Raw genomic sequence first — 10,161 nt, 5'->3', positions numbered from 1 at the left:
ACAGCGTGTCGTGAACAATTAATATGTTTACTAATTTCTAATTGATTCAGTCCTTGCGGATGCCCTGCAACCCCACTTTAAAGCTCAAGTGAGCAATATAAAACGGCATTCCTTTAGTTTTTATAATTACGGTTAAAACTACCTCCTAAAATATTTTGGTCAGAATATGCACTTATAATACCATTTTAAGGAGTGCCCCATCATTATGGCTAAGGCTGTATATACAAGTTTTTACGGGTGTCTATTGGAGGTGAGTGTGCATTTTTCATTGTATTCGAAAGAAATGTTTGTTTGTTACATTGTGCAGATACTAAATAAAATGTTGCATAACCGTTGTATCAGAGGCGGGCGGTGAAATACTTTTCCTCTCGATCGCTTGCGTGTTAAGTAACTAGTGAATGAGAGATCAAGTATTTCACCACCCGCCTCTACCGTGTATATTAAACGTAGCGTTGAAAATATTTAACAGTTTTATTTCTTTGGTAAGCGAATCAGTTATGGTAACTCAAGGGTTCCCAACCCTTTTGTATCCTAGAGCGCATTTTACAATATCGGTAGGGCAGCGGGCACCACCTGACTCGTCAAATATTCCTTTTTTCCACTTACAGGAGCTATAATCGGAAAAAAGTCGGCGATCTCGGCCGATTTCAGTTGTAGCTTCGGTTTGGACAACTTTGAGAGAGTAGTAGAGGCTTAACAAATAATTAAAATTTTTAATTAGTGTTTGTGAAAAAAATTCTATTGCGGTCGAATAGTGGCGGGCGCACACAAATCGGTCCACGGGCGCCATGGCACGGGGTTTGGAACCCCTGTGGTAACTGATTTAATTATTACGAATATACATATTCATAGAAAAAAATAATCTGCATACACTACCTTGAATCGAATCATTTTTGTTAATATATTGGTAACATCCTTGGAGTACTAAATACGACGGAACGTACAAATTGCACATGGTATTAATGTTACGGGAACGGGCTGGATCGAAAAATATAGGAAAGTCAGATAATATATTACTTATAACATGAAATTCACAAACATTTGGGAGTTTTTTTTTTTGTATTGCGATCTGAATAAACTTTGGTAGATCCGTGCTTGTGGGGGCCCAGAGCTAAAGAACATAAATAAAAACAAAATGATTTCATTTAATAATCTATTTTTTTATTGAGTCATCATCTTACATTCACAGCAAATTAATATTCATATGAAACATCACATTTTTTTAGGCATCATACAAGCATCGTAATACCTTCACATTCGAGTTAAAGTTAAGTTTCATATAAATATTGTACATAAAAAATACTAGTAAAATTCGTTCCGAGAACGAACCAGACATACTTATAAAAAAATCAATAAAAATTAAATGGAATACTTAAGATATAAACAAATTATTACACTATTGAAAGTGTCATTGAATAATTTCTTTGAACTTTTCATTCCGAAAATGGCAACTTCATCAATACGGGCGATGGCGATCTCTACCGCTAGAACAAAAAATTGTCAATCAATCAACTTGCAAGAGTGCATTAATAAGAATCGATGTAAATAAATACATTATTTGTTTCCCAGCGACAGGTTCGAATGAAACATGTAAAATAAATTTCACACGAGTTATTTATGAGATTTTAATTTGCCCATTTTACGATGTAATACAGAGTGTGCAGCGGTTATTGCGACTAGTCTGTAGCGTTGGAATGGGACTGGTTAATCATATCGAATTCAATTCAAAAATACCCACCCTCCGCCGCCTCTGTGCATGGGGCCTCCTCGGCTTCCGCGGTCTCCTCCTCGGAATCCACCACCACCACCTCCACGTCTATCGCCACCTCTGTCACCGCCTCGGTCGCCGCCGTCTCTGTCTCTACCGCCTCCTCCCCATCCGCCGCTTCGGTCTCCTCCTCCACGGCCGCCACCTCTACCGCCTCCGCGTCCTCCACCACGGCCGCCACCGCCTCCACCACCACCTCCGCCACCGGGCTTCTCTTGATTACATCTGCAAATATCAAAAAAATTATAGTGCTTTCCACTGACGTCTATGATCTTGTGAATAATATTGAATATGTATCTCACGTAGGTGCACATGAACGTATTGAACGTTACACATGAGTTTTAAGTGAGACTCATCAATATACCCATGTTAAAATAATACGAACAAATCACTCGACGACAATGCTCATAGCGTTGACTGGGGGGATCGCGATTAAATAAAAAAAATTGATGTACTAACATATTGCATGCGTTTCTCCATGCAAAGTTTGAGTTTCCGCATTCGGGGTTGGGACATCTCCAGTCTCCTTCGCGGCCTTCTCCACCTCCTCTTCCGCCGCCGCCACCACCACCGCCTCCGTCGCTATCTCCTCCTCCGCGTCCACCACCGCCGCCGCCTCTTCCGCGACCTCTGAATCCACCACGAGTTCCACCACCGCCGCCGCCTTGCCAATTGTTTTGTCTTTGGGCTAATGAGACTTTAATAACGTTGCCGTTAAACTCCTTTCCGTCGAACCATTGAATGGCCGAGGAAGCGGCGATGGCGTCTTCGTAGGTGACTGTGGCTTCTCCTTTCGGGCGACCGCTGGCTTTGTCTTTGTACATCCAGATTTTAGGTTTTTGCGTTCTTTTATCAGTCTGAAATTATTAAAAACAAACTTCAACACTCAGTATAGCCAGGCGCGTTAAATAAACATAGGCAATCAAATGTATACTGCCAATAAATACAAATCTAATAAGATATTATTAGTCTGATTATTATTATCGACGAGCAAATATATTATTGCGAGTGAACAAATTGAATCCTCTCAATTGAAAGAGGACACAGAGTGAGCCCGCTTTCGAGTCTCGTGTTTAAAACTTTAAAAGCTCACCTTGATGACTCCGATGGCTCCGAAGTGTTGAGCGATATCGTCTTCAGAAGTTTCGGGTTCCATTCCAGAAATAAAAATTGTATCCTCTTGGGTGATCATGTCGTTTCCTCCACCGCCGCCTCCTCCTCCTCCTCGATCACCTCCAAATCCTAAAAATAGAAAAGCTCATAAATATAAAGTCACATTCCCGTTAGCTTCGATTGTCTAATTATATACGTATACTATATAAATAATAGAACCACTGGAGTTTAAAAATAAACCATTTTTAGATTTTATCTTGAATGCAGATATACCGTTAACAAAAACAGAGGGTTATGATATGATAAAATACCAACTTGTATTTAGGATATGAGAACGTAAACGTCCAGAAAACTCACATTCTGCGACCGTATAATTATGTGAATATTTATGCAACCAAACGTGGACAACCAAGATCGACACTGATGTAAACCATCTTCGTATATATTAATTGTAATTATACACTGGTGCGATTGTATACTTGAACTTAGTAATTAAAGCGATTTTACTGCCTAACGTTACTACAAAACAATATAAATATATACCAAGAGTTGAAAAATGCAAGTATACCGAAAATATAAAATTAGCATTTTGACACCATTATCATGAGTGAAATATGAAATGGACCTCTTCCTTCCTACTATAGCACCAGAACTGTCAACCTTAACGATATTTATGCTAACGATATCATTAACTATTGTATGTTTACCAGTTTTGTTCTGATTCCATGGTTTGCTACGGTCCCATTGAGCACCTGCGACGAAAATCACATGAATGATATTTGTTTCGTACATTTGCAAACATACTACCATGCGCTGACACAGCAAGACCTTATAAACAACCAAGTTTGGATACATATATTGCACTGATCTTAAGAATAATCATATAAAAATGATGAAATTAATCAATTCAACCGATTGGGGGTTTTACAGATCAACCTGTTAGGTTAGGATCGGTAGCAAATTACATTGCAGATTTGTCACATTTCAACCTGATAAGGCATCAGCAATATTTTGTATTTTCAATGTAAATCAATTCAAATATATATATATTCATACAAATACAACCTTGAAAGAGCTGTTTTTTGCTTTCATTTTTAATTTAACCTTTTATATGTATATAACCATAAGATCGCTAGAGTGTGACTTTTAATGTATAAGCTAAGGTTTTGTATGATTTTATCACTAACATAGGATCGGTTGGGCTTAGATAGATAAGGATTAATTGATAACGGGAGACTAAAATATATTATGTTTAAACATGCTGTTTGAAGGATAGTTTATTCTTCGTGGCAACCTTCCATACCTGGTGAATGTCGCGATCGATTCATTCACCCTATTAATAAAAATGATAATATGTAAGGAACAATTTAATTTCACAGAATAATCGTCCCTGTTATAAATATACACACTCTAGCACTCGTATGTCTAAATCTAATATATATATATTTACACCTGTTGTAATTTCAAGACACACTATGGAACAGCTCTTTCGCGGAGATAATAGATCACATTACATTTCATTAAAATATAATAGCTCCAGGCGTGGGCACTGGGCTTTTACCTTTGTTAAAACCTCCCCCCCTGCCGCCGCCGCTATAACAAACAAGACGAGGTCAATAATGAGTGGTCTGGGGAGTCTCTCCTCGGGACTCCCGTGTGCGTATTGCTTCATGGGTTACTCTTGATAAATTGTCATCGTTTTTCTTAAGTCATGTCCAGTCAACCGTGATACTTTGGCTTATACAAAACAAAGATTTTGCTCAACAACGTAATCCCGAAACTCGATAAATGAAAACGAACCCTCTTAATTTTATTATACACTAATAACGATGCGTATTACGGTGTGATGTGAACGAGCCGTGAGATTGGCTCAATAGTTACACCTATTATGTTTGCTTGTACGCTGATAAATTTACCATTTGCACTGTACACTTTCAACGATATCAATTTTAACACTTTGCGCTCGGTTCTTACTCTAATGTAGGATTGTTATATCTAGTACCTTAATCGTAGGAGTATTTTTAGATTGAAAATCTTGACAGATATCACTCTTGGAAACCGTGTCAGTTCACAGTCCACATACTGTGATCGCTATTAATTTATTCCTTATTCTACTATACAATTGACTCTTCATTGAGGCCTAATTGTATAACTAGTCATATGGTTCTTGACTATGAATCTATTGGTTATTTCTTAAAAGCATACTTTTTAGGTTAACACTATAATGGCTGACGATACATGTGTACCATGACCTTGCAGACTTTTATTGGCGGTACCGATTGTGTATTGTGCTTTCGTTGACTGTTACTATCTGGTGATCCAACTTGTGAAGCATATTAATGTCATTTAATATAAACGAGTTGTTAATACAAATATTTCTGATTTTTGAATGACCAACTAAATGTCGTGAGTAGGTTATAAAAAATATGCATTATAATATTATTTTTAAGGGATTATTTACATGAATTTGTTTAGTATACAATAGTTTCATAGCTATTGGTAATGCAGGCATGGATGGACCATTTTTGTATGATACTCTTTATTAGTCATTTTGTTTTGTCTCACTATAATTTTTATAGTATTAAAAAATAATGAAAATGATTCTTAAAATAAAAATTTTAAAAGCAAGAAGAGTCACGTCACTCTGAGGGGCGGTACCGGCACGTGTGTAAGCAAATAGGGCGATAGTGGATTTTTTTCTCAAGATTATTATTTCATTGCCCCCTTCACTACTGTTTTATTTATTATAATCCTTGTATTGCTATACATTTTTATTATATAAACCCTTTATTAATTTATATTAGGTGTTAGTCAAGGTTTAAAAATTAAAAGCCATGGATTAAAACCAACATATACAGATAATTCAATTTTTATAACAATTTTTGTGATTTGCATATAAGCTTTTATCGGGGTCTAGAATTAAATTCTTTGTCCATTTTGTTGTAGTTCTTAAAACTAAGAATAAGAATTTTTGAAACGTTTAGCACCAAAAATCAGTTATTGTTCTATTAATTATATTAATTAGATAATATATTTATAAGAAAAATAATGTTAGTAAAGTTATTAGTTATCATTTAACGAGACTTTTCAAGTTCAATGTTTGAATGCTTGACATTCGTTTCTATTAAATTAAACACTATACTATTTTTTATATAAAATTCTTCGTCCATTCTTTCTTTGTAAATAGATAACAGTTGATCCGATTCATCAGTTCAAAAGCAAAAATGACTCAAAGCTTCTTTTAAAACTAGTATTACTTCGAAATAATTGGAAAATTCAATTCTTTAACATATAATATGGTAACCTTATAAACAATGTATCTCACATAGGTGCACATGAACGTATTTAACGTTACACATGAGTTTTAAGTGAGACTATTTATATACCCACGTTAAATAATACGAACAAATCAGTTGTCGATTATGCTCATAGCGTTGTCTGGGAAAACCTATGTTGATTTAGCATTGTAGTAGATACACACGCTTTGTTTGTATATTTTGCGTATACAACTATTAACCTTGTCAACATTCTTGATATTAATTAAATTGGCTATTTATATTGAGTTATGAACTGAAAATCTATGATACTGTATTATTATTGTTAATTATATATATCCATAACATTACAGGAAGTAGTGTTATGGTGTGAAAATATAATTTTAAACTTCACACATATTATATATTTTAAATGATGAAATAAAATGGATCCATAGTATTCAATCCACACACTACCTTCATGGTTTTTAAGTTTATAAATTACCTTATAAACCCGTGTTTCATTTAACATTTTTATTATCTGGAGAACCTTTTACTAAGAGTAATCACCATTTTTCATACATCGTTTGTGAACAGTAAAAGCCCAAAGAACGCAAAGTGTTAAAAAATGATTGCATTAGTTATATCGCACCTTTGAAATTCAACCAACATAATTTTTTTTTATTCTACCGTTAATTATTGCAGTTTTAAACACTACCTCAAAGACGTTATTACAATTACTTTTACACCCGTACCCTAAGATTAACCGGTCGTGTTCATTATATGTATTACTTTGTTTTGTCAAGTCACTTACAAATATTAAATAATATACCCTGCAGACAGAAGAAATTACAGCAGATTCGTAAGAATCATTAGTAACATCATTGAAATACACATTTAAAAAAACTATTTTTTGTAATGATAATATTTGATTGTATTGTATACGATGATCATTTACCGTAGAGGATAATGAATAAATAAAAGGAACAATTCTTACCCGAATCCTCCGTCGCGGCCGCCGTATCCACGATCGCCTCCGTATCCTCCTCCGAAACCACCACCTCGATCTCCGCTGCCGTAACCTCCGCGGTCACCGCTTCCGTATCCACCCCCTCGGTCGCTTCGTCCTCCATATCCGCCGCCACCTTGATCTCCCCCTCCGTACCCTCCTCTATCTCCGCCGCCGTATCCGCCTCCGCGGTCATTTCCACCGCCATATCCCCCTCGATCTCCTCCGTAATTTCCTCTATCGTTTCCTCCTCCGTAGTTGCCGCCTCCTCGATCGTTTCCACCGTAATTGGTGCGATCTGCTCCTCCAAATCCACCGGCTCCGCGCTCCGGAGGAGCGCCTCCACCGTATCCTCCTCCGGCTACGTTACCGTAGTTTCCAGCCCCGGTATTGTAACCCCCCATTGCAGCTCCGTTATTGTAACCTGCTCCTGTAGATAAATAAAAGAGCATTGTCAAGATTGAAATGGTCCAACAAAATTCTTAATCAAGTATACACCGGTTGGTATTAGAATGTATCACTTAGGTCAAAAATGTCTATTGACTAAATTAAATTTAATAGTTATAGTAGGGGTATGAGATGTAACGGGATAGTAATACATTCTATGAGCAACCAGAATATTCAGTGGAGACCAGCTAATTCGTACACAAAAAGTTCTGCGATTTTTTTACTTTAATCTCGAGTCCGATTTTAGCATAAAAATTAAATAAAATTCTTAATAAATTTATTTTACAAATTACATGTTATTCAGATTCTCGCCACTGTAGAATTATATGAAACGCATGAGTAAATCACCTTCTTTTGTATGGCAGAATGTTTTTTACAATTTATCTATCATTCTAATTCGTATGAAATATTTTTTGAGTATGTTACAATACAGAAAATCTAAAAAATATACATTTACATTATATTATTTATGTGTGGCAAAAGTGGCATGGATGGACTCGGAACATATAATTGATAATAAATAATAATGTACTATTAGTTAAAGGTACGATTATTCTTAAATATACACAACCACCCAAGCGGGAAGTATCGTATTTTTAGTGTTGAGTAAAAAAATATAGCAGAATTGTGTTAATTATTTGGCTACCATCTTACATTACAACAGTCAAGAGCATATCCACTACAAGGGCACGATTTAATCGCTTTTGACGTGAATTTATATGGTCACGCCAACGCCGTCGCATTGGAAACGCTCGGAAAACTTCGTTGTGCGGATGCATCGGTCAATCCTGCCATATATTGAAGATACAGCAGGTCTATCAGGCACCGATTTATGTAGGACTTAGTAGGAGGAAAACTGAATATTTTTAATTACAGCCACCAAGCCTAAGTCCATATGTATCTAAGTGCCGTTGATTCGGTATAAGCAGCAATATAAAACATACTCCGTCGCTATATGTGCATGCATTTAACGAGGAAGTACCTTCTATTGGCTCCGGTCTTAAAAACTACGAGGTCAATCAACGGATCATCAATATGATGAGGCCTATGCTAGATACAGCACTTTGGGCGCATACGCATACGTCGCGAGAACACTGTAAAAATGGTTTTCGTTTATGAAGTGAGAGCGTTGAATTACCGGGATTATTGGGGCCCCATTGGCCAGCGCCTGCGTTGTAAGTAGCATTCTGGTCATAATTGGCACCCGTCATTTGACCGCCGTACCCCGCTGCCGCCGGTGCCGGGACGGCTCCCGTCGGTGGCGGTACAGAGTACTGCGACCCGTAGCCGGCGGTGGCTCCGTAACCTCCGTATTCTGTTCGACAAAATAACCTCTTTTTAATGATTAATTCTTTTACACAGCGGAACGTGTTCACGTCTGAAACTGTCGTTTTCTAAGCTATTCGATTTACATCAATTAAATGGCGGATCATGGCCGAACATAGCGAGCTTAAGACCGACACGCGTGACAAGCGACACCGGCTTCGAGGTGCAAAAATACGATGACCTTCAGCGCAAAAACGAAGCCAACGACGATACAAACGAAAAATAACGATCCTCGCGGTAATAAATTCACCCTACAGTTTCAGAGACGCCATTTTCGATGACTTGTGAACACGCCCCGCATGAGACAGACGACGGATCAAAAGGCGGACTATCTTGCGAACGAAGCTATTTAGGGCCGTGTTTAAAGATATAGCAAGCGGCCGCCATTATGCGGGAAGCGTCATACGGTCGCGTTTTGAACGCGGACGAATGCCAAAAGGGCACCGCGTCGCGCGGTAAGTGTCCGAGTTATCGAGAGAACAGAATATCGGGATGGAGGAGTCTACTAACAGCGGATGGGAGCGGATACTCACGGTCAGCCATTTCGCCGGTGGCCGCGACAAGCAGTGACGCCGGATGCGGCAATCAGGTCTACCAACGGAAACAAATTGGCGTACCCGATTCTAACGCGACGCATTTTGGCCATGTGCGGATTTAAAAATTATTTTTATCAAATAAATATATCTATATATGTATTTAAATAGAAAAATTACATTTTATTATGATTTTTGTAATATTGAATTATTTTAAAAGTACCATCAAATTAATTTATATTTTCGTGTATATTATATTTTAGATAAAGGAATATTCCAGTTTGTTTCGCCATATTTTTAAATTATTTTTGCTTTGGATTGGTTAGGTTATTTTGCAAAAAATATCTTTTTAATTTACCTCGTACTGAAAAAGCACTTCCTCAATAAATACTTGCAATATTAATTTTTAATGTCATAAGAATATTAAAAAAAACTAAATCAAATAAAATATTATCAAAATCACCTACAATAACATGAAGTACCATATTTTGCAGTTATGTCGCTGCCTAAAACAATACCATTATATTGTTTTGAAAACATATGCTTGCTCTTGCCGAATTGTATATATGATACATTATTTGGACACAAGACCAGAAAAGTAGCTATGTGAGTCTAAATAAAAATAATTGACTTTGTTGTATTAATTGTCGAGAGCCCGAAATATTTTTAAACAAACATATTTTTTTTCATTTTTCCTTACCAAATAATAAT

The 10,161-nt window shown here is 36.8% G+C and overlaps 1 protein-coding gene across 18 annotated transcripts; it reads right to left on the bottom strand.

Annotated features, from left to right (window-relative positions):
- Positions 1-1,139: 1,139 nt before the first annotated feature.
- LOC148236613 (RNA-binding protein FUS-like) lies at positions 1,140-9,548 on the bottom strand. 18 transcript variants are annotated; one of them, XR_015808956.1, is made up of 9 exons: positions 9,451-9,548; positions 8,730-8,906; positions 7,133-7,574; positions 4,443-4,474; positions 3,589-3,633; positions 2,862-3,010; positions 2,228-2,625; positions 1,554-1,993; positions 1,140-1,484 (listed from the first exon to the last, which is right to left on the bottom strand). XR_015808956.1 is itself a non-coding variant. In XM_088182026.1 (9 exons), the coding sequence occupies exons 1-9, from the start codon at positions 9,458-9,460 to the stop codon at positions 1,509-1,511; spliced, it is 1,512 nt and encodes a 503-aa protein (XP_088038152.1). In that variant the 5' UTR covers positions 9,461-9,548; the 3' UTR covers positions 1,140-1,508. The 18 variants fall into 18 exon arrangements, 14 of the variants coding, with proteins under 14 accessions (XP_088038152.1, XP_088038150.1, XP_088038151.1 ...); XM_088182026.1 differs by having other exon boundaries at positions 1,140-1,512; positions 1,739-1,993; XM_088182024.1 differs by having other exon boundaries at positions 1,739-1,993.
- Positions 9,549-10,161: the final 613 nt, after the last annotated feature.

The sequence above is a fragment of the Plectrocnemia conspersa genome, unplaced genomic scaffold (genome assembly GCF_051122295.1).
Source record: "Plectrocnemia conspersa isolate PC_06_02 unplaced genomic scaffold, ASM5112229v1 ptg000003l, whole genome shotgun sequence".
NCBI lineage: Eukaryota > Metazoa > Arthropoda > Insecta > Trichoptera > Polycentropodidae > Plectrocnemia > Plectrocnemia conspersa.
The sequence above is the reverse complement of the archived record's forward strand: the minus strand, read 5'-3'. Positions and strand labels throughout refer to the sequence as shown.

Excerpts from the sequence above, each read along its gene's own strand:
- LOC148236613 (XM_088182024.1), bottom strand. Across the intron at positions 7,575-8,729 it reads ATGGGGCCCCAATAATCCCG|GAGCAGGTTACAATAACGGA; the intron begins GTAATTCAACGC and ends ATTTATCTACAG. Across the intron at positions 4,475-7,132 it reads GGCCGCGACGGAGGATTCGG|CGGCGGCGGCAGGGGGGGAG; the intron begins GTAAGAATTGTT and ends TGTTTGTTATAG.